At 55.0% G+C, this 25,181-nt stretch overlaps 1 protein-coding gene across 6 annotated transcripts in view; it reads right to left on the bottom strand.

The window, feature by feature from the left end:
• Positions 1-25,181, bottom strand: part of LOC123841258 (cohesin subunit SA-2-like) — a 75,763-nt gene that overhangs the window by 48,767 nt on the left and 1,815 nt on the right. For 4 of the 6 annotated variants that reach the window (XR_010406001.1, XR_010406000.1, XR_010406004.1 and 1 more), the window contains exons 2-6: positions 12,761-12,916; positions 11,497-11,649; positions 10,773-10,869; positions 9,018-9,094; positions 5,877-5,948 (exon numbers count right to left, since the gene is read on the bottom strand). Coding sequence is in view for 1 of the 6 variants with exons in the window: in XM_064573651.1 (XP_064429721.1) it covers positions 5,877-5,948; positions 9,018-9,094; positions 10,773-10,869; positions 11,497-11,649; positions 12,761-12,916 (555 nt within the window). In the remaining 5 variants the exon portion in view is untranslated. Of the gene's footprint in view, positions 1-5,876; positions 5,949-9,017; positions 9,095-10,772; positions 10,870-11,496; positions 11,650-12,760; positions 12,917-20,854; positions 23,490-25,181 lie in introns of those variants that run through there. The other 2 variants (XR_010406003.1, XR_010406002.1) reach the window with 2 other exon arrangements.

Genomic DNA, 25,181 nt, shown 5'->3' with positions numbered 1-25,181 from the left:
CAGACTTGCACTTGGGGGCGGTAACACGTCCACTCTGACACAGGGTGACCCCAAATCTCCCAGACCAGCACTTGGGGGGTCACACGTCTACTCTGACACAGGGTGACCCCCAATCTCCCACACCTGCAACTGGGGGGGGGGAGTCACACGTCCACTCTGACACAGGCTGACCCTCAATCTCCCAGACTTGCACTTGGGGGCGGTGACACGTCCAATCTGACACAGGGTGACCCCAATCTCCCAGACCTGCACCTGGAGGGTCACATGTCCACTCTGACCCAGCATGACCCCCCCAATCTCCCAGACCTGCACCTGGGGGGTCACACGTCCACTCTGACACAGGCTGACCCTCAATCTCCCAGATTTGCACTTGGGGGCGGTGACAGGTCCAATCTGACACAGGGTGACCCCAATCTCCCACACCTGCACCTGGGGGCGGTGACAGGTCCAATCTGACACAGGGTGACCCCAATCTCCCAGACCTGCACCTGGAGGGTCACACGTCCAATCTGACACAGGGTGACCCCCAATCTCCCAGACCTGCACCTGGAGGGTCACACGTCCACTCTGACACAGGGTGACCCCAAATCTCCCAGACCAGCACTTGGGGTTCACACGTCTACTCTGACACAGGGTGACCCCCAATCTCCCAGACCTGCACCTGGGGTGTCACACGTCCACTCTGACACAGGCTGACCCTCAATCTCCCAGACTTGCACTTGGGGGCGGTGACAGGTCCAATCTGACACAGGGTGACCCCAATCTCCCAGACTTGCACTTGGGGGCGGTGACAGGTCCAATCTGACACAGGGTGACCCCAATCTCCCAGACCTGCACCTGGAGGGTCACACGTCTACTCTGGCACAGGGTGACCCCCAATCTCCCAGACCTGCACCTGGAGGGTCACACGTCCACTCTGACCCAGCATGACCCCCCAATCTCCCAGACCTGCACCTGGGGGGGGTCACACATCCAATCTGACACAGGTGACCCCCAATCTCCCACAGCTGTACCTGGGGGGGGGGGAGTCACACGTCCACTCTGACACAGGCTGACCCTCAATCTCCCAGACTTGCACTTGGGGGCGGTGACACGTCCAATGTGACACAGGGTGACCACCAATCTCCCAGACCTGCACCTGGAGGGTCACACGTCCAATCTGACACAGGGTGACCCCCAATCTCCCAGACCTGCACCTGGAGGGTCACACGTCCACTCTGACACAGGGTGACCCCAAATCTCCCAGACCAGCACTTGGGGGTCACACATCTACTCTGACACAGGGTGACCCCCAAACTCCCAGACCTGCACCTGGAGGGTCACACGTCCACTCTGACCCAGCATGACCCCCCAATCTCCCAGACCTGCACCTGGGGGGGTCACACATCCAATCTGACACAGGTGACCCCCAATCTCCCACACCTGCACCTGGGGGGGGGGGGAGTCACACATCCACTCTGACACAGGCTGACCCTCAATCTCCCAGACTTGCACTTGGGGGCGGTTACACATCCAATCTGACACAGGGTGACCCCCAATCTCCCAGATCTGCACCTGGAGGGTCACACGTCCAATCTGACACAGGGTGACCCCCAATCTCCCAGACCTGCACCTGGAGGGTCACATGTCCACTCTGACACAGGGTGACCCCAAATCTCCCAGACCTGCACTTGGGGGTCACACATCTACTCTGACACAGGGTGACCCCCAATCTCCCAGACCTGCACCTGGAGGGTCACACGTCCACTCTGACCCAGCATGACCCCCCAATCTCCCAGACCTGCACCTGGGGGGGTCACACATCCAATCTGACACAGGTGACCCCCAATCTCCCAGACCTGCACCTGGAGGGTCACACGTCCACTCTGACACAGGGTGACCCCAAATCTCCCAGACCTGCACCTGGAGGGTCACACATTCACTCTGACACAGAGTAACCCCAAATCTCCCAGACCTGCACTTGGGGGGTCACACGTCCACTCTGACATAGGGTGACCCCAAATCTCCCAGACCTGCACCTGGGGAGGGTCATCCATCCATTCTGACATAGGTTGACCCCAAATCTTCCAGACCCTGAACTTGGGGGTCACACATCCACTCTGACACAGGGTGAACCCAAATATCCCAGACCCTGAACCTGGGGGTCACACGTCCACTCTGACACAGGGTGAACCCAAATCTCCCAGACCCTGAACCAGGGGGGTCACACGTCCACTCTGACACAGGGTGACCCCTAATCTCCCAGACCCTGAACCTGGGGGTCACACGTCCACTCTGACACAGGGTACCCACACTCCCATTCCTACGTTGGGGGTTCACATATCCACACCCACCACAGTGACCCCAGCTCTCCCAGACCCTGCACCTAGCAGGGGTCAGATATACACACTCACCCACTGACCCCAACCCCCCGAAACCCAGAACTTGGGGGTCACATATCCATACCCACCAGGATCACCCCACCTCTCCCACACCCTGCACCTGGGCGAATGGTCCCACGTCCCCCTGGTCAGGTCTATAGGCTGTGTGGGTGGACCCCCACGTGTGGGAAGGAGCCAGGTCTCTAGGACCTCAGGTCACCCTGAGGAAAGCGTGCAGGCACCTCCCAACACTCATCCCAGAGAAGCCGGGCCCTCCTGTTTTTCACTCTGGTTCTGGCTGATTTCAGGTGCTTTAAATATTCATTGTGAACGTGAAAGGTACTTAAAAGCATACTTTGGCGCTTTGGGGGCTTAGCGCATTCCTGTTCCCGCTGAGCTGACAAGAAACTCCAGTGACTCTGCCAGGGGTGGAGTCAGGGACGGGGAATGGGAAAGAGAAAAGATCACCGTGGGCTTGCAAGTGTAGACGGCACAGCTCACCAGCCGCCCATCAGCCTTCCTGACTCCTTCCTTCATGTGCCCCGCAATCAAGTCATCACACAACCCGCCTCCAATCTCTTTCCACGCACGCGGCAAGGGGTGCATCAGGAGAACCGGCCTCCGGCCTCTATCCACACTCACGGCAAGATGTTCATCAGGAGAACTGGCCTCCAGTCTCTATCCATGCACACGGCAAGGGGTGCATCAGGAGAACTGGCCTCCAGCCTCTATCCACGCGCATGGCAAGACGTTCATCGGGACAACCCGCCTCCAGCCTCTATCCACACACACCCCCCATCCCGAGGCTAGACCAGGTCACTAACGGGGTTACAAACATGTCCTGAAACCCCCCCCATTCTGAGGCTAGACCAGGTCACTAACATAGTTACAAACCTGTCCCGAAACCCCCCATTCCGAGGCTAGACAAAGTCACTGACCGGGTTATACACGTCCTGAAACCCCCCATCCCGAGGCTGGACCAGGTCACTAACGGGGTTACAAACATGTTCCGAGACCCCCCATTCCGAAGCTAGACCAGGTCACTAACCGGGTCTGCAAGGTCGGTCCTCACTCCCCAAACTCAGTGCACTTTGTGAGAAACCCTCCCACACCCTCGTTGTGAAATGCACTAATACATGGTATCTCATCTACACACACGAGATGGTGAGGAATGAATGATATGAAGGACACTAGGTGAATCTCCAGCCACAGGACACCTGCAGTGGCTGTGCCAGGGGCCGGCCACACGGCGCCCTACAACAGCTCCTGTTCTACCCTTCTCCACCCAGATGTGGATGGCCACAGAAACCCTGACGGCTTGGGTCGTTCCAACAGTGACAGTCACAACAGCATGCAGAGACTACAGCACAGACTACACAGAACATGGTCAGCTCTAAATGTGCCAGTGTGGATGGAACACAGGACTAAATGTGTCAGTGTAGACAGAACAGTCAGGTCTAAATGTGCCAGTGTAGACGGAACAGTCAGGTCTCCATGACGCAGCATAGGCAAAACATGATCAAGTCTAAATATGCCAGTGTAGATGAAACATGATCAGGTCTAAATGTGCCAGTGTAGATGGAACAGTCAGGACTCCATGACACAGCATAGACAAAACACGATCAGGTCTAAATGTGCCAGTGTAGACAAAACACAATCAGGTCTAAATGTCCCAGTGTAGACGAACATGATCAGGTCTAAATGTGCCAGTGTAGACGGAACAGTCAGGGTTCCATGACACAGCATAGATAAAATACGATCAGTTCTAAATGTGCCAGTACAGACAAAACACGATCAGGTCTAAATGTGCCAGTGTAGACGGAACATGATTAGGTCTAAATGTGCTAGTGTAGACGGAACAGTCAGGTCTCCATGACACAACGTAGACAAAGATCAGGTCTAAATGTGCCAGTGTGGACAGAACACCGTCCGCGCTCCATGACACAGCAGACAAAACACGATCAGGTCTAAATGTGCCAGTGTAGACAGAACACGATCCAGTCTAAATGTGCCAGTGTAGATGGAACAATCAGGTCTCCATGACACAGCGTAGACAAAACATGATCAGGTCTAAATGTGCCAGTGTAGACAGAACAGTCAGGTCTCCATGACACAGGGTGGACAAAACACGATCAGGTCTAAATGTGCCAGTGTAGATGGTACATGATCCAGTCTAAATGTGCCAGTGTAGATGGAACAATCAGGTCTCCATGACACAGCGTAGACAAAACATGATCAGGTCTAAATGTGCCAGTGTAGACGGAACAGTCAGGTCTCCATGACACAGTGTGGACAAAACACGATCAGGTCTAAATGTGCCAGTGTAGATGGAACAATCAGGTCTCCATTACACAGTGTAGACAAAACACAGTCAGGGCTCCATGACACAGCATAGACAAAACATGATCAGGTCTAAATGTGCCAGTGTAGACGGAACATGATCAGGTCTAAAAATGCCAGTGTAGACGGAACACAGTCAGGGGGCTCCATGACGCAATGTAGACAGAACAGTCAGGGCTCCATGACCCAGCGTAGACAGAACATTGTCAGGTCTAAACTTCCCAGTGTAGACAGAGCATGATGAGATCTAAATGTGCCAGCGTAGAGAGAAGAGTCAGTTTCCATGACACAGAGTAAAAAGAATACTTTCAGGTCTAAACGTGCCAGTGTAGACAGAACACACTCTGGTCTAAATGTCCCAGTGTAGACAGAACATGATCAAGTCTAAATGTGCCAGTGTAGACGGAACACAGTCAGGGCTCCATGACACAGAGTAGAAAGAACACTGTCAGGTCTAAACGTGCCAGTGTAGACAGAACACGTCAGGACTCCATTACACGGTGTAGACAAAACATGATCAGATCTAAATGAGCCAGTGTAGACAGTACACGTCAGGACTCCATGACACAATGCAGACAGAACATGATCCAGTCTAAATGTGCCAGTGTAGACAGAAGAGTCAGTTTCCATGACACAAAGTAGAAAGAACACTGTCAGGTCTAAACGTGCCAAGGTAGATGAACTCACTCTGGTCAAATTGTCCCAGTGTGGACAGAACTCACTGGATGAACTCACTTTTGCAGAACAGGTCAGGTCTGACTGTCCCACCACGCACAGAGTCTGGCTTCACCTTGTCATTTAAAGCAACATGCCATGGGACCTAAGTGCACTCAGTGTGGACTGAGCACAGTCAGGTCCTGTCGCATTGTGGACAAGACTCGGAGGCTCTACTGCACTCAGTGTGGACAGGACGGGGTCGGGTCAGCCCGAGCCCCCCTCGCCGCAGTCCGGATAGAGGGAGGTCTGCGTGCATTGTGCCGGCAGGACCCCGTCCGCAGGGCCAGCTCAGGCGGCTCCCGTGGGAGCCGGGCACACGGCCGCAGTCCCTCGTCGGTGATCAGGGCGCCCACCCCGTGCTGGGAACTCCACGGGAACCACCCGGGGCTCCGTCAGCCTCGGGCGTCCCGGGAAGCCACACAGAACCACCCCATTTTTAAACAGTGGAATGTGTGTTACCAGTTTCTCTGGCCACACGATGGTCAGGATCCAGGGGTAGGCCAGAAACTTCTTGTAGTACAGCCCAGTCTCCTGCAAGGACAGACGAGACGTGCCGGTCAAGTCCAGCGTCCCCAGCTGCAGCGCATCCCGGCAGGACAGGCCCATGCAGCGCGGGGTGCTGGGAGCTGGGCTGCATCCCCCCTGGAGGCCGAAGCCCGTGGGTGAGGGGGGAACGGCTCTGAGCAGCCGACAGCATGCACAGCCTGTCTCCACAACAGCAGTCCACGTCCACCTTCGCGTCAGTGTCCTCGGGAGTGGTGTGGACGGACCGCGTCTGTGGCGCTCAGCCACTCCGTGTACTCGGCTGGCACTGAGAGCATGCACCGTGTCATCTCTGGAAGCCAGCATGGGGAGACGCCACTCTGCACAGAGGACCCAGGAGCGCTGGAGCCTCTCCTGCTCACCAGCCACGTCTCCATACGGCCAGTGCCGTGGCTGTGCGTGTCACCCTGCCCGCTGCGGGCCCTGCACAATCTGGCATTTCCCTACACTGTGTCCAGGGGCCTGCTCTTTGGGAAGCGCAGGGTCTCCCATGAGGCACACAGACTGAGGGGCAGGCAAAGCCCCCACTGCTGCTTCAGAGGCGGGGGGAGACCGAAGGGGACCCCGAGCTGGTGACGAGAGCTCTCTGAGGAAAGAGGCCCAACTGAGTCAGGGACACGCTGAGTGACCCCAAGGAAGGAGCTAATTTCGGGGACACAGAGGCTGGAAGCAAGTAGGGGCATCCTCCTCGATTACGGGCCTGGGCTCTCCAAAGTGCCAAACTTGTGGCCTTCAAGGGAGCCCGGGCGCAGATGGCTAAATGTCGTGTGGGGACCCTAGCTGGACCCTGAACGGGACAGAAACAGACGTGAAGGACATTCCTGAGACAGGCATGGTAATGTGTGCAGACCCCTCACACAGATGTTGTCTTCCAGCGACTCAGAGTGCCCGAGAGTGAGGACAGGACCACGGTCACACAGGAGCCCTCACGGCCACACACGAGGACACAGGGCCCAATTCAGCCTGCAGCCCCCTTACAGGCAGCTCTGGTGAACACACACAGCGGCAAACACACCTGTGCATATGCATGGACCTGCACACACACACTCGCACGTGCACACGTGCATTCGCTCGCTCACGTGCAGTGCACACGTGTGTGCATTCACACCACAGAGGCACATGCACATGCATGGGGGATAAGGTGAAGACAGCGCACACACGTGCATTTGCTCGCTCACGTGCACAGTGCACACGCGTGTGCATGCACAGCACAGAGGCATAGGCACACGCATGGGGATAAGCTGAAGATGGAATACACACGTGCACTCGCTCACGTGCACTCCGCACACGCGTGTGCATGCACCGCACAGAGGTACATGTGCACGCATGGGGGATAAGCTGAAGATGGAATACACACGTGCACTCGCTCACGTGCAGTGCACACACGTGTGCATGGACAACACAGGCACACGTGCACGCATGGGGATAAGCTGAAGACGGCACAGACCCATGTGCATTCGCTCACATGCACAGTGCACACGCGTGTGCATGCGTGGCACAGAGACACACGTGCACACATGGGGGATAAGCTGAGGACGGCAGAGCATCAGTTGCTGAACACAGGTGAAGTTCATGTCCTCCTCCCCTTTCCTTACGTTTGACGTTGCTCCACATAAAAAGTTAAAAGAAAACAGTTACCGTTCACGGACTTGATTCCCAAGACTTTCTGAAGGCACTTTCTAAGTATTTTAAAATGTGAGAAATTTTGTAGATACTACGTCTGTTCGCTGAAAGGATGAGTTCGCATACAGCGGAACATGACGCAGCCTTGAAGAGGAAGGATATTCCTATGCCTGCTAGGACGTGGATGGAGCTTGAGGACATGAGCCACACAGAGGACAAATCCTGTGAGATTGCACGGACACAGGGCCCCTAGAAGAGTCCCATCCACAGAGACAGAGAGTAGATGGTGGGGCCAGGGACCAGGGTTGGGGCACTGGGAAATAGTGTCTGATTTCAAGTTGGGATGAAGGAAAGTTCTGGAGACGGATGGTCGCACAACAGCGTGAATGCACCCAATGCCACTGAGCTATGCACTTGAAATGGTTAAGACGGCAACTTGTATGCTGGGTGTATTTTTCCACAATGAAAACAACGTGTTAAACAAGAGAAAATCGTCTTTAAATGCAAGGAGGTGCTTGAGCTCACTAACAGTCCGGGGAACTGAACCATGCATACAACTACGAGACTGACAAAAACTATCCGGCAGCCAACACTGACGGGGATGAGGAGCCACGCAGCCTAACGCACACGTGGAGATGCCATGAAAACAAGCTGGCCTCACACCGCAAAGTCAAACGTGCATACATTCATTACACGCAAACACGGGAACACGGACAGCAGGACCCACGGACACGCACGTCCACAGCCACACAGAGAAAAAACTCAAAACCAACCCGAATGCCAACAGAAACAGAATGGGGACATGAACCACGCACATGCATGCGATGGAACATTCCACAGCCATGACACAGATGTTTACTCAACATTATTCACGTGCATATAATTTCTTAAATTGTGTGTCTGTGTGACGGAGCCTCAGAGACGCCACGCTGAGCACTGGTGTCTCCCGGGCATGGAGCTGGAAGCCAGGCAGAGCGGGGCTGGCATGCATGGGTGCCCATGCGCAGCAAAGCCACAGTGCCGAAATACTGTGAGCACCAAGTTCAGGGACATACTCCTGTCACCGCGGGGAGGTGGTCCGGACGGGCACAGGGCGCGTCTGGGGACCTGCTGGCCTTGCTCTGTTTCTTCCTCTGGACGACGGCCACGTGAGTACCATTTCATAGCCGTATTTTCTCCATACGTGACAGAATGTCCCATATTTATGGTTCATGTTAGTCTTTATGAAGTAACACGGAGCCCCAAAAGGCCCGCTTCTCCCAGGGAAGCAGAGGAGGATGGCTCCTCCCCAGGAAATGGGGATGCCTCAGCTCCTTCCACCCCCAGCCCTGATCGCAAGCCCGCGTGCCCGGGGGGGCCAGGGTAGCGCCACTCAGGAGGAAGCTCCCGTGACCTCAGGCCCCAGGCTCACGGAGAGCGCGGAGCCCGCCCCACCTGGTCAAACTTCTCGGTCATTTTGTGCACCACGTTCTGGCCTTGGTTGCTCTGGTACAGCTCGGCCGTCACCATCCCTGCGAGAGAAAGGAGGAAGCGTGGTTCAAGCCCACCCTCCTCCTAGGGGACACCGCCTCATCCTTGAGAGAGGCGGCGAAGCCACTGCATCTAGCCTCACAGGCTGGGCTCTACAGGTGCTGTGGCCCCCGCACAACAGTGTGAATGTGTCTCGTGTGTAAAGCCACGGGGCTTTCACGACACACCCTCAGGGCGCCCAGCCAGATGCCGCGGGGGCTTCTCGACAGGCCAGTCCTGGCCCCACAGCCCCTGCGTCAGGTTCCGGAGGGAGGACGAGGCCCCCGGTTGTCCGCTGGTGATGACGACTGATGGAGATGGAATGCGCATAGCGAACAACGGACTCGTAGTACGAACCTCAGCAGTGCGTGCATTCACCACGGTCACCCATCGCTACAGCCCACTGTGGGAAGCCCCCACCCCCCCCCCCACAGTGCTGGTCCCCTATCATTTCCCGGGCCCCAAGAACCACTGAGACGCCGTCCATCTGTGGACATGCCCGCTCTGGACATTTCGTGCACATGGGGTCAGCCAGCGTGGGCTGAGGTGCCTGCATCTCTCCCTGAGCACCATGTGTTCAAAGTCCTCTACGTGGCAGCAAGGGTCAGTGTTCCCTGCTGGGCAGGACCGAGTAATTTTCACGCTCTGTGTGTTTAACTGCCCCCTTGAACACAGCTAGGAGAGCTTCGGCTTCCAGCATTCTTGCAGCATAACCTGCGCTGTTCATCAGCACCCGGAGGTCCCCGTGTGGAGGCTGACGGCCCAGCTGCCCTGGGCCCTGCTGACATGCTGTGCTGACCGGAGCCCCAGGAGGGAGGGTGTGACGACCCCACACATGTCCTGTCTGGCGGCCTGAGGCTCCTGTGAAAGCAGCTCACTGGCCAGCATCCTGTGTGAGCCGCAACATGGGCGCCAGGCAGGAGACAGAGAACTGTCACGGACCACAGCGTGGCCCTCCGCTAGAGCCCACCCACAGCAACCCCCAACTTGGAAAGAGCCGAGGCTCCAGGGGAGGCTCCTCCCTGCTTCTTCCAGCTTCCGGGGCTCCAGGCGTCCCTAGGCTCGTGGCCGCGTCCCTCCTGTCTCTGCCTCCGTCCTCATGTGGCTTCTCCTCTGTGTCCGCATCTCTCCCCTTCTCCTTTTTTTTATGTATTTTATGTATTTTAGACAGAGAGAGAGAGCGCATGAGTGGAAGGGGGCAGAAGGAGAGGGAGAGAGAGAGGATCTCAAGCAGACTCCCCACTGAGCACAGAGCCTGACTCAGGGCTCAATCCAAGCCTAAGAGCATGACCTGAGCTGAAACCAAGAGCGACACACTTAACTGACTGAGCCACCCAGGTGCCCCTGCGTCCCTCCTCTTACAAGGACCAAGTCTTGCGGGACTAGGACCACCCTAAGGACTATCTTACTACTCACAACTGCAAAGGTCCTTCTTCTCAACGAGGTCACATCCTGAGGTCCTGGGGTCAGGACGTGGACGGATCTTACCTTGGGGGGACAATCACCCTTCGCTCTGAGATAATGGTGCTCACAGAAGAAGCAAGTCTCTGACCTACACTAAACCAGCCTCTGGAAAAGCCCCAGCCCGCCCAGTCTCTTACAACCACATGTGGGCAGGAAAGGCAAGCCCAGCGGGCCCACATGTGGGGACGCCCACGAGTGTCCAGGAGCAGGGCTCACCTTCACAGCCACAGCACTGGACGAAGAAGCTGATGAGGTCCAGCAAGGCCAGCTCCCTGTCCTCTTTATAGGACTGCACCCACTCCTCAACGGCCGTCTGCAGGGGCAACAGCCAGGGGTGAGGTGTGTGGGACCGGCCAGCCACGAGGACACATGTGCGATCATGAATATGATCCCAGTGGTGAGCACCTGTGTGTATCTATGTGCACATGTGTGATGAGGTGCATGTGACGGGCAGCAGTGAGCACTTGCGTGTGTGATGAGGTGCATGTGACGGGCAGCAGTGAGCACTTGTGTGTGTGTGTGATGAGGTGCATGTGATGGCCAGGGGTGAGCACATGTATATACATGTGTGATCAGGCGCATGTGTCAGGCTGCGGTGAGCACTCGTGTGTGTGTGTGTGTGTGTGAGATGAGGTGCATGTGATGGGCAGCAGTGAGCACGTGTGTGTACGTGTGTGATCAGATGATGTGACAGGCAGCGGTGAGCACGTGTGTGTACATGTGTGATCAGGTGCGAGTGATGGGCAGCGCTGAGCATGTGTGACGGGCACACATGACCACTGAGCGGGCCGGGCAGCACAGGCTGCAGTGGGTGCGGCCGTGACTCTGCAAGGACACCCGGCCTCCAGGTGGCGCGAGAAGCGACAAACGCCAGACGGGCCCCCACGTCTGCTGCACCCCCGCACCCGCCCCACCACACACACCCCACAGCAGGCAGTACCTGCACCGAGTTCTTCCCCAGGGCGACCATCTCAAAGAGGGTCACCTCTGTGGTGAAGGCCACCTTCCTCTTGCGGTGCTTCCGCGGTGGCCGCCCTCGCCGGCGGGTGCCGGGCCCACTGACATCTTGGCCCCCCGAGGGTGCTCCCTGCGCCTAAAACCAAAGGAGGCCATGACGGGGCTGCACCCTGCATGGGAAGCTCTGTGTCCCGGGGAGGGTGAGGAGGGTGCACCGTGTCTCAGGACAGAGCACAGGACGCCGTGTCTGAGGATGGGGATGGGACACTGTGTCTCAGGACAGAGGAATGTGCTCAGGATGGGGCGGGGATGCGGTGTCATGACATAGGGGACCCAGTGTCTCAGGATGGGGAGGGGATGCAGTGTCAAAGGACACAGGAGGGGACACAGCGTCTGAGAACACAGGAGAGGACCCAGTGTCTCAGGATGGGGAGGGGACATGGTCTCTGATGACATAGGAGGGGACATGGTGTCTCAGGATGGGGAGGGGACATGGTGTCTGATGACTTGGTAGGGAACCCAGTGTCTCAGGATGGAGAGGGGACGTGGTGTCTGAGAACATAGGAGGGGACCCGGTGTCTCAGGATGGGGAGGGGACGCAGTGTCTGATGACATAGGAGGGGACATGGTATCTCAGGATGGGGAGGGGATGAGGTGTCTGAGGACAGAGGAGAAGACGCGGTGTCTCAGGATGGGGAGGGGACCCGGTGTCTGATGACACAGGAAGGGACACCGTGTCTCAGGATGGGGAGGAGACACGGTGTCTGATGACATAGGAGGAGACATGGTATCTCAGGATGGGGAGGGGATGAGGTGTCTGAGGACATAGGAGGAGATGCAGTGTCTCAGGATGGGGAGGGGACACGGTGTCTGATGACATAGGAGGGGATGCGGTGTCTAATGACATAGGAGGGGACCCGGTGTCTGAGGACATAGGAGGGGACCCGGTGTCTCAGGATGAGGAGGGGATGCAGTGTCTGATGACATAGGAGGGGACACAGTGTCTGATGGCATAGGAGGGGACGAGGTGTCTGAGGACATAGGAGGGGATGCCGTGTCTCAGGACAGGGAGAAGAAGTGCCCTGGTGGTCCCGTGGGGCCCTAGGGGACTTGTGGTTCGATGAGCAGGCCGTGCAGGGACGAAGGCCTCCAGGATCCGTGTGGAAGCCAGCCAGCTCCTCACCTGACGTGGAGAAGCACATCACAACCCACCCAGCCCGTGCATCCCTCCCAGCAGTGGTCAGTACCAGTATGGAGCTCCTCCTCCTGGCCATCACCTCAAAGAGGGTCACCACGGAGATGAACTGGCCAGCCTGATTCCTAGGCCTCCTGCATGGGCGCCGCACTGGCCGTCGGGGTCCACTTCCACTAGCATCCCGGCCCCCTGAGGGTCCTTCCTGCACCTACAACCAGAAAGCGGGATGTGAAACATTGATACATGGAGGCCAGCTTAACGACAGGACCCCTACACCGCAGGACTGAGGAAGCGTGGCCAGGAAGTAGCTGCTACCACTGCCCATTACCACCAGGGGTCCCTGGGCAAGCACAGCAGCCACTCTGAGTCACCCACTGCTGCTGCAGGACAGAGGCCTCAGCCGGAGCTTCTGATTCTCACCAGGCCCTCAGCTGAGTGGTCATACACCAGCCTCCGCTGCGCCCGTATCCCCATCCATGTCCTCGTCCCAGCCTGACATACCCAGTCCACTTGGCTGCAGCCACAGCCGTGAACCACCAGTGTCCAGGGGACAGCAAGCCATTCTGAAGCCAATCCCGAGGGCTGTCTCTTAGGGCTACAGGGTACCCATCATCCCACTGATCAGAGCCCAGGATGGAGATTGGGGAGCTCAAGCCAGTGATCAGCAAGGTCAGGGGAAGTCAGTCCTATAGGACAGGTGAGCCAGTTCTCCCTGTCCTAAGGGGCAGGTGGGGCCCAGGGGCCCAGCAGAAGCAGGGCTGAGACCACCACAGCCTCAAGGGCACAAGGAGATTAGCCCAGAACCAGGGGTCACAGGTGCACGGGGCAGAACAAGGGAGTCACAGAAGAACCCGGGGTCATGCACAAAGATGGCGGAACCTGGGAGTCATGGAGACACTGAAACCTGGGGGTCTTGGCAGAACCTGGGGCACCACATGCAGACAGCGGGCACACCTGCCCAAGAGCAGCATGACCTTCCCTAGTGAGCTGCAGCTACTGCATGAGGACCAGCATGGATGCAGTGAGAGAACCAGGGCCACACCCCCCTTGACCCAGTGCTCCCCTGCCCACTAAAGTCCAACCCTCCACGGGCTCGCTGACACTGAGTCCTCGAGGGCCATCCTGGGGCACAAAGGGTCTGCAGGACAAGTGCACGTTACCACCACACCCCTGCACCCCCACACTGTGGGCCTCTATGACACGGTGTTCATAACCAAGAACCTCTGAGGGCTCTAGGGCTTGGCCAGGCTGGCTCACTGCCACCGATAACTGCACTGCAACACACACGTGATCCCGCCTGTGGGAACCCCACACTGACACATGTGCCATTAAAGGCCTTGCCTCAGGAATGCGCTCTCATGTGTCTTCAGGAAGATAAATTTGCAAGTGTGCACATAAACACAGAGACAACGAGACAACACACACATGGTGTGATACTAATGTGAGCAATCAGGGGGAAAGGAAAACACTCGCTTTGTGTACGGTTTCTGCAACTCTTTTGCAAGTCTGTAATGATTTCAAATAACAAAGTCTAAAGTTTGGCTTTTGGTACCAGTTATCCCCAGGACATAGCATGAACTGGTTTACCGTTTACTCCACCTTGAAATATTTACACTGCTCCCTCTTTCCTATCCTACATAACACTAAAGATAATGCCTTTTATCGTTTCAGATTTTAACCCAATTCTCAGATGCTAATGAGACAAGTAGAGATCAAAGTATAAATCACTGTGTGGCCAGCAGCACCACATGAGGCAGTCAGAAGCACTACAGGCGAGAGTCTCCTTCCCTACCCAGGACTGGATGTTTGTTCTATACCTGTATTTACACTGGGCCAAGGACGGAGCAAGGCTGACTACTTCTATTCCACAATGTATTGGAAGTCCTACTCCGTGGAGCAAAGAGGAGAAGGAAATGAAAGTCATCAGATTGGGAAAAAAGAAGGCATAAAATTAGCTCGTTTGAGAATGACATGATTGGCTGTGTAGAAAATCCCAAAGGACGTATCAAACTATCTCCTCAAACTGAAAAGTGAATTTAGCAAGGCCACAAAATACAAGGTCAGTATAACGAAATCAATCATATTTCTATAAACAAGCAATGAAAAACGACATGGAAATTAAAAAAAAAAAAAAAACAACAGCTCATCAAAAATGAAATACTTAGATATCAACTTAACAAAATACATGTAGGGTCTGTGTACTGAAAACTACAAGACTTTGGTGAAAAAAAGTCAAATAAGACCTTCAGAAACAGTGAGCTATACCATGTTCATGGAATAGAAGGTAGAAACGGAGCATGCTACAACAATAAGGGACCTCAATACCCCACTCTCAATAAGGGATAGAACAACCAGACAGAACACAAGTGAGGACAAAAAGGAGTAAACAAACCAACTAGATCTAAGACACATATACTGAACCCTCCACCCAGCAACAGCATACACCTTCCACTCAGGAGCACTCGGGACATTCCCCAAAATAGACCACATGTTAGCCCACAAATGAAGTCTTAACAGATTTCAAAAGACAGGTAATACACAAATTATCTTCTCCGACCACAGTGATATGAAGTTAGAAATCAGTAACAGAAGAAAAACTGGAAAATTCACAAAATTGTGGAAATTAAAACACATACTACTAAAGAATGAGTGGATCTGGGGCACTTAGGTGGCTCAGTCAGTTAAGCATCTGCCTTTGGCTCGGGTCATGATCCTGGAGTCCTGGGATCGAGCCCCATGTCGGGCTCCCTGCTCATTGGGGAGTCTGCTTCTCCCTCTCCCTCTGTCCCTCCCCCTGCTCCTTCTCTCTCTCTCTCAAATAAATAAATAAAATCTTAAAAAAAAAAGAACGAGTGAATCAGAGAAGAAATCACAAGGGCAATTAGAAAATACTTAGGGACAAATGAAAACGAAAACACAACATAACTAAAACGTATGGGACACTGGGAAAGCATTGCTGATGGGAAATTTGTAGCTATAAGTGCTGACCCTGAAAACCAAGAAAGATCCCAGGTCAACAATGCAAGTTTATACCTTGCGGAACGAGAAAAAGGGCAGACTGAATCCAAAGCTAGCAGATGGAAGGAACTAATAAAGAAACAGAACTGAGGGGCGCCTGGGTGGCTCAGTCAGTTAAGCGTCTGCCTTCAGCTCAGGTCATGATCCCAGGGTCCTGGGATCGAGCCCCGCAGCAGGCTCCTTGGTCAGCGGGGAGCCTGCTTCTCTCTCTCCTTCTGCCTGCCGCTCACCCTGCTTGTGCTCGCTCTTTCTCTCCCTCTGTGTCAAATAATTAAATAAAATCTTTAAAAAAAAAAAAAAAAGAAAGAAAGAAAGAAAGAACTGAGACGAACACAACAGATAATAGAAAATAGAGAAAACCAACGAAACCAAAGTTGGTTCTTCCGAAACATAACAGAATTAACAAAACTTTAACTTAGATGGACTACGGACAAAAGAGTGAAGACTCATATTATGAAAATTGGAAATGGGGCATTACTACAGATTCCATAGAACTAGGATTAGAAGAGAGTCCTGTGACCAACTGCACACCAACAAATGGGATAACCTATATGAAATGGACAAATTTCTAGAAACACAAACCCTAGCAAGAGTAAGTCACACAGAAGTAAAAAATCTGAATACACCTATAACTAGTAGGAGATTGAATCAGTAATCAAAATTTCCTGAGAGGAGAAGCCCTGGACCTGAAGGGTTCACTGAGAAATTCTACCAAACATTTTAAGCAGAACGAATACCAATCCTCAAACTTTTCCCAACACTGAAGAGGAGGGAACACTTCCCAACTCATTCCAGGAAGCCGGCATTACCCTGATTCCAAAGCGAGACAGAGACACTCCAAGGAAACTACAGACCAATATCCCTTATGAACACTGATGTGAAAATCCTCAACAAAATACCAGCAAAGAGAACTCAGCAGCATGTTAGAGGACTATACACCATGACCAGCAGGACTTACCTCTGGAGTAGAAGATTGGTTCAACATACAAAAACTGATCAACATAAGGCACCACATCAACAGAATTAAGGAAAAATATCACATGATCAACTCAACTGATTCAGAAAAAGTATCTGACAAAATTCAATACCCATTTGTGATACACACACACACACACACACAAAGAAGCAACTAAGAATAGGAGGAAATTATCTCAATGTAACCAAAGCCAAATATGAAAAACCCACAGTGAATATCATGCTCAATGGTGAGGCAGAAAGGTTTTCCTCTAAGATGAGGAACAAGGCAAGGATGTTCATTTGTGCCACTTCTATTTAACACAGTCGTGGAAGTTCTAGCCAGGGCAACTATGCAGAGCAATAGAGAAAGAGAGAGAAAGAAAGAAAAACACCCAAATTGGAAAGGAAAGAGTCAAATTATTTTGCAGATGATATGATTTTACATGTAGAAACCCTAACAATTCTAGACACACACAAACACACACACACACACACACACTGTGGGAACTAATACATGAATTCAGTAAAGTTGCAGGATACAAAGTCAACACACAAAAGTCAGCTGCATTTCTACACACCAATAATGAACAATCTAAAAAGGAAATTACAAAAATAATTCCACTGACAGCAGCATCAAATAGAATAAAATATGAAAGAATTTACTTAACCAAGATGGTGAAAGATGTGGATGATGAAAAGTACAAAACATTGCCAGAAAAAATTAAAGAAGATACAGATTAATGGAAAAGCATCCCATGTTCATGGACTGGAAGACTTCAGAGTATTAAAATGTGAACACAACCCAACATGATCTACAGACTCAGCAAAATCCCAATCAACATCTCAGCATAAGTTTTTCTAGGTATTAGCAAGCTGGTTCTAAAATTTATGTGGAAAGAAAATGAACAAAGACAGTCAAAACAATTTTCAAAAACAACAAAGTTGGAGGATTCACACTATCTAATTTCAAACCTTAGTATAAAGCTATTGTAATCAAGACTGTGTGGTACTGGCAAAAGGACAGTCCCATAGATCAGTGGAACAGGACAGAATCCAGAAGTAGAGCCACCTAAATATGGTCAAGTGGCTTTTTATAAAATTGCAAAAGAAACTCGATGGATAATGGATAATCTGCTTACAAATGCTACTGAACTGGACATCCATATTCAAAACAATGAACTCTGACCCACATCTTTCAACTTATACAAAAATTAGCTCAAAATGGGTTATGGACCTAAAAATAAGATGTAAAACCAGAACACTTTTACAAGAAAAAATGGAAGAAAAATTTTGTGATCTATGGTTAAAATTCTTAGATCCATCACTAAAAACGTAACCCACAAAAGAAATAATTGATAAATTGGACTCTACCAAAACTCAAAACTTTTGCTCTTGTAAAAGACACTATTAATAGAATGAAGGGGCATCTGGGTGGCTCAGCTGGTTAAGCTGCTGCCTTTGGCTCAGGTCATGATCCCAGGGTCTTGGAATCGAGCCCCGCATCGGGCTCCCTGATCAGTGGGGAGTCTGCTTCTCTCTCTGCCTCTGCCACTCCCTCTGCTTGTGCCCTCTCTCTCTGTCTCAAATAAATAAATGAAATCTTAAAAAAAAAAAAAAAAAAAAGAGAATGGAAAGACAAGCCAGTGTCTGGTAGAAAATACTTGCAAAGCACATAATCTCATAAAGGACCTTTACCAATATTTTATAAAGAACTCTTGAAACACAGCAAGAAAACAAACAAGTCAATAAAAGTGATGTGCAAAAATGGGGCGTCTGGGTGGCTCAGTCGTTAAGCGTCTGCCTTCGGCTCGGGTCATGGTCCCAGGGTCCTGGGATCGAGCCCCGCATCGGGCTCCCTGCTCGGCGGGAAGCCTGCTTCTCCCTCTCCCACTCCCCCTGCTTGTGTTCCCTCTCTCGCTGTCTCTCTCTCTGTCAAATAAATAAATAAAAACTTTATAAAAAAAAAAAAAAAAGAAAAGGATCAGAGTAGGGGCACCTGGGTGGCTCAGTCGTTAGGCGTCTGCCTTCGGCTCAGGTCATGATCCCAGGGTCCTGGGATCGAGCCCCGCATCGGGCTTCCTGCTCGGCGGGAAGCCTGCTTCTCCCTCTCCCACTCCCCCTGCTTGTGTTCCCCCTCTCGCTGCATCTCTCTCTGTCAAATAAGAAAAAAAAAAAATCTTAAAAAAGAAAAAAATGATGCGCAAAAGATTCCAACAGAGCCCTCACCAGAAGATATACACAGACGGGGCAGTAAGCACATGGAGAGATGCTCAGGTCATTAGGCACTAGGCAGATGCAGACTGAAACCACCACCGTTGGAACGGCTAAGATCAAACACGCTGACAGGAGCTGGGGGTGGGGGCGCGGGGGGCAGCAGGAACTCTCCTACCTGCCAACAGGAATGGGAAACGGTCCAACCACTTGGGAAAGCAGCTTGGTGGTTTCGTAAACTGTTAAATGTACATCTACCAGCCACTGCATCTACCTGAGAGCAACAAAGGCATATTTCCACACGAAGCCTTGTGCACGTATGTTCCTGGCAGCTTTGTCAGTAATAACCAAACCTACAAACAATCCAAATGTCCTGTGCACAGTAAACAGACAAACGGTGGTCGACCCACAGACGGGACAGCCCCTGAATAACACAAGAAGGAACCACTGAGACATTCCAATGCGGGTGAACACGAAAATACTTAATTACGCTGAGTGAAAGAAGCCTGACCAAAAATGCAGATAAGCAGAAAGATGCCATAGTGCACGAGTCCATGTATACAAAACTCTAGGAAATGCGCAATGTCACGTTCAGTGACAGGGCAGATCGGAGTGGGTGGGGGGCCGTGGGGACGCACAATGAGGGAGGCAGAATTACCAAGGCCTAGGAGATTTGGGGGATGGCAGCCGTGGCCATCATCCTGACAGTGGTGATAGTCTCACGGTGTACATGTATGTTAAACTGCACAGTTGAAACGTGTGTTTATTCCACATGAAGCATTTAGAAAATGAGCTTGACTCCCTGTCACAGGTACGAATAAAATTCAAGAGGACACATTATGTCCCCGGAGGGGGGACGCAGCAGGATCAAGGGACAAGGGGGCTGAGAGTAGCCAGAGAAGCAAGACCTGTGCCTGTGAACAGCAAACGGTGCCACTAGGGGCTCGTCCTGGGGACACAGCCCCGGTGGGAGCTACATGCCCCAGCCCCGCATTGAGCCAGGCACTCGCCACCCCTAAGGCCACACGACTGCAGAGCCCAAGGGGCTGCAGCCCCACCCACACGCCCACCCGTGGGCTACAGAACGGACTTTGGAGGTTCTCATGCATTTTGCGGCCACGAGGAGTAACCCTCCGCACGGCGTGCCCGTGCAACCCCCCAAACTAGAGTCAGGCTGCTGTGTATTATTTTCGTCCTGAAATCAGGAGCGACGAGAGAACAGTCCTCTCACCGTGTGGCCCTCACACCCCCACGTGCTCGGAACCAGTCCAGGTAGAGTAGGGATTCTTACTAACTAAACTACGAAGCAAGCAGCGGATCACATCCTGTGAACACACTGGAACACATCCAGTACACACTAACGCACACTCACGCAAAGGACACTCGGGATACATTTCAAGCTTCGACTTTTTTCCCTTTTAGTTTTTGTTTCTGGTTGTTTTCGTAGGCTCCACGCCAAACATGGGGCTGGAACTTGCGACCCTGGGATCAAGAGGCACGTGCTCTACCGACTGAGCCGGCCAGGTACCCCTGAAGTTTAAAGTGTTATAAGACAATAGATATAGTACGAACCCATTTTTTATTAAATTTTGGCATCTATATCTACACACACACACGCATGTGCAGATATGCAAGCACGTATGTACACGTATGCATGTATATATAAAAAGAGGGGAAGAGGGGCGTCTGGCTGGCCCAGTTGGTACAGCACGCCACCCTCGATCTCAGGGTTGTGAGTTCAAGCCGCACATTGGGTTTAGACATTACCCAAAGGAAAAAAAAAACTGGATGAATATACAGCAAAGTCTCTACGGTCAGATGATCAGTGACTTCTGTTTCCTTCCGTGTTCTTGTCTCCGCGTTCTCATCCACACACACGGCACAGGGAAACATGCACGTTAGGTCCACGTAATGAGCGTGCATAAAGCTGGCTGCGAGCTCCGTAAGCACAAGGACTTACCGACACACCGTCCCGGCCACTGCCATCGCAGACCGACACAGCTTTCACCCCCTCTCGGCCAGACCTTCCACTATGACACAAGAAAAGTCAGATCGCGGCACGAAGCCTGAATCTGCAAGCCACCCCCGACTCACTCATCTCTCTCAAAGGTACACAGACTTCCAAACACGGGGGACGTTAGGTACATCGTCTACCACTTGACGTGGTTAAACGGTTGTCAGCAGAGAGAAGAAAGCAAGAAAACCCAGACAATGCGCAGGAATTGGGAGGGGCTCGGCTTACGGAAGGCACGATCTGCAGGTGGTCTATTTCTGCGAAGGCAGAGGGGTAAGTCATTCACCCCGGCTCTCCTTGATTCTAACTCACTGTGCCTGGTTTGGGGTCTCTCACCTCAGGATGCATCTGACCAGGCCACCCACGATGCATCTTACAACCCATGGATATTTGACAATCAAGACAATGGAATACTTTGAAAACTGAGCCCAAACACGACTGCTTCCTCCACGCTCCTGTTCCGTGCACAGCGCATCTACCCCAGGGCACCTGTCTTCACCTCTCTTCCCTATCCTTCCCACAGCCCCAGCACCATTTCTGTGCTGTGTATAATAAACAGGAGATGCTGGGGGACTGTCTCCACACAGCTCTGCATCTGCATGAAGGTCAGGGGGTAGGATTCCCAACTTACTCAGGAGGAAACCGTCTACCCTCCATCAGCAGCCATAAGACACACCGTCAATAGTAAAGCCGTAAAAAATATGCGTTACCTCATTATCCAGCGTTAATCCTCGCCGCTTCCCTCCCCCACCCGCCCCTAGAAACCGCTGGGAAGGCAGGCTCCGGCGCGGCGCAGGGGATCCAGCCAGGACAGCAAGCGGAGGACAGCGGGGAGAGGTGTGTGTGCCGCGGAGAGCCCAGCGCCCGACAGACACAGCCCTGGAAACGTGAGCTCCGCAGTTCTTCTCCCCCAAGTAAGACTGCACTCCTCCGGAGGAGGTAGGGCTTGCATGAGGGGACCTGCCCGCATCTTACGCCAGGTGGCGTAACAGGACCGCGGCGTGCGGCTGTGTGCTCTCCAGCCGGCCTCCCGCTGCAGACAGGCGCCACCCCAGCATCTCAGACCCAGGCCCTCCAAACACACCCTCGCGGGGACAGAAGACCCAGGGTATTTCCACGGACGCGCTCCTCCACATTCCCTGTGCCTGGCGGTCTCGAGCCGTGTGACGGAGCGGAGGGCCGGGGGACCAGCCACAGAACGATAGACGCCGCCCAGAACACACATACTCGGGCATTCGATATGGCAACTTTTAATCCAGCCTCTCGTTCCCTCCGCCAGGAAATGGCATCCAGGAACAATGGCCCGTCCAGGGCTTCATGGGCGACACTGGGGCCACATTCTGACTTTGCCCATTTTCTTTAAGACAAACGATCTACATTCTGCTCAACTTGCTCACGTTTGTCCGGGCTGCGCACAGGACAGATCCTGCACGAAACACCATCTCCAACACTGCTTTTAATCCCCACACCCATCCCTACAGAGCCACTGAGCTGCTTTCCCGGGCCACGTCCCCCTGTACTACTCTCTGCCATCTCCCTCTGCATTATGTTAGAATGAGGAGCCATCCCATCATTACAGGAAACGTGGATGCTGTTTGGGATTTTTCCTGGAGAAGAGAACTGATCACAGTCTGAACAGGAGGGGCGCTCCTTTGGAACCAGCCCACCCCTCTCTCTGCTGGACCCGGTGGACTGTGCAGTCATGCTCCACACCACCTTCACCATCCAGGTTCTGATCGCCAAGGAGGTCCTGGGACCCCCAGGGCCACACTCAGGCTACCAGCACAGACTTCAGAATCCGGCCAGGCCAGATCCAGACCCCCAGGCAGCATCGGGGATGCCCCAAGTCAGCATCCCATGCCCAAGGCAGACTGGGGAACCCATGCGGCTAAACCCTAAGCCTGAAGTACTGATGGACTCAGACATGCCAGGCAAACTTTTAGACTCCTAAGGACTGGCTAGGACCCCCAAGGCAGGGTTCCAGACCCCCGGGGATGGGACAGGACTCCCTCAGCAGAGTACAGAACCCCTGGTGCCCCACTTGCCCCCCTCCCCCACAAGGCAGAGTCTGGAGCCACACTCCAGGCTAACAACGCACACTTTGGAACCCCTGGGACCGGACCAGAATCTCCAAGGCAGTTTGGGGCCCCACGGCTGGTTCTAACCCCAGGGCCTGAACCCCTGGTGCCTGAAACCCCCATGCCACATTTGGACTACTGACACAGACTTCACGACCCCCCAGGCTAAATTCAGAACCTCCAAGCAGTGCTCTGGAGCCCCCACTCCCCGGCCGGGCTCCAGATCCTACGGCAGAGTTCAGGACCCCCGTGGAACAGCTCAGATGCCCCCAAGGAAGTGTCTGGGATCCCCAGGACCGCACTCACACCCCCAAAGCAGTATATGGGATCCCGGGGGGCATTTGGACCTGCAAGGCAGAGTTCAGGATCCCTGGGATGGGCTCGGACTCCCAAGGTAGGATGTGGGACCCCTGGGGCAGCACTTGGACCCCCAAGGCAGGGTTCGGGACTCCTGGGGCTGCCCTCGGACCCCAAGGCGGGATGTGGGACCCCCGGGGCAGCCCTCGGACCCCCAAGGCGGGATGTGGGACCCCCGGAGCAGCCCTCGGACCCCCAAGGCGGGATGCGGGACCCCCGGGGCAGCCCTCGGACCCCCAAGGCGGGATGCGGGACCCCCGGGGCAGCCCTCGGACCCCAAGGCGGGATGTGGGACCCCCGGGGCAGCCCTCGGACCCCCAAGGCGGGATGCGGGACCCCCGGGGCAGGCCTCGGACCCCCAAGGCGGGATGCGGGACCCCCGGGGCAGCCCTCGGACCCCAAGGCGGGATGCGGGACCCCCGGGGCAGCCCTCGGACCCCAAGGCGGGATGCGGGACCCCCGGGGCAGCCCTCGGACCCCCAAGGCGGGATGTGGGACCCCCGGGGCAGCCCTCGGACCCCAAAGCGGGATGTGGGACCCCCGGGGCAGCCCTCGGACCCCAAAGCAGGATGTGGGACCCCCGGGGCAGCCCTCGGACCCCCAAAGCAAGATGTGGGACCCCCGGGGCAGCCCTCGGACCCCAAAGCAGGATGTGGGACCCCCGGGGCAGCCCTCGGACCCCCAAAGCAAGATGTGGGACCCCCGGAGCAGCCCTCGGATCCCCAAGGCAAGATGTGGGACCCCCGGGGCAGCCCTCGGGCCCCCACGACGGGATGCGGGACCCCGGGGCAGCCCTCGGACCCCCAAGGCGGGATGCGGGACCCCCGGGGCAGCCCTCGGACCCCCAAGGCGGGATGCGGGACCCCCGGGGCAGCCCTCGGACCCCCAAGGCGGGATGCGGGACCCCCGGGGCAGCCCTCGGACCCCCAAGGCGGGATGCGGGACCCCCGGGGCAGCCCTGGGACCCCCAAGGCGGGATGCGGGACCCCCGGGGCAGCCCTCGGACCCCCAAGGCGGGATGCGGGACCCCCGGGGCAACCCTCGGACCCCCAAGGCGGGATGCGGGACCCCCGGGGCAGCCCTCGGACCCCCAAAGCAAGATGTGGGACCCCCGGGGCAGCCCTCGGACCCCAAGGCGGGATGCGGGAACCCCGGGGCAGCCCTCGGACCCCCAAAGCAAGATGTGGGACCCCCGGGGCAGCCCTCGAACCCCAAAGCAGGATGTGGGACCCCCGGGGCAGCCCTCGAACCCCAAAGCAAGATGTGGGACCCCCGGAGCAGCCCTCGGATCCCCAAGGCAAGATGTGGGACCCCCGGGGCAGCCCTCGGGCCCCCACGACGGGATGCGGGACCCCGGGGCAGCCCTCGGACCCCCAAGGCGGGATGCGGGACCCCCGGGGCAGCCCTCGGACCCCCAAGGCGGGATGCGGGACCCCCGGAGCAGCCCTCGGACCCCCAAGGCGGGATGCGGGACCCCCGGGGCAGCCCTCGGACCCCCAAGGCGGGATGCGGGACCCCCGGGGCAGCCCTCGGACCCCCAAGGCGGGATGCGGGACCCCCGGGGCAGCCCTCGGACCCCCAAGGCGGGATGCGGGACCCCCGGGGCAGCCCTCGGACCCCCAAAGCAAGATGTGGGACCCCCGGGGCAGCCCTCGGACCCCAAGGCGGGATGCGGGACCCCCGGGGCAGCCCTCGGACCCCAAGGCGGGATGTGGGACCCCCGGGGCAGCCCTCGGACCCCCAAGGCGGGATGTGGGACCCCCGGGGCAGCCCTCGGACCCCCAAAGCAAGATGTGGGACCCCCGGGGCAGCCCTCGGACCCCAAAGCAGGATGTGGG

This window comes from Mirounga angustirostris, unplaced genomic scaffold, assembly GCF_029215605.1.
Source record: "Mirounga angustirostris isolate CCGP_5_RB_7025 unplaced genomic scaffold, mMirAng1.0.hap1 SCAF_11, whole genome shotgun sequence".
In the NCBI taxonomy this organism is placed as follows: Eukaryota; Metazoa; Chordata; class Mammalia; order Carnivora; family Phocidae; genus Mirounga; species Mirounga angustirostris.
The sequence above is the reverse complement of the archived record's forward strand: the minus strand, read 5'-3'. Positions and strand labels throughout refer to the sequence as shown.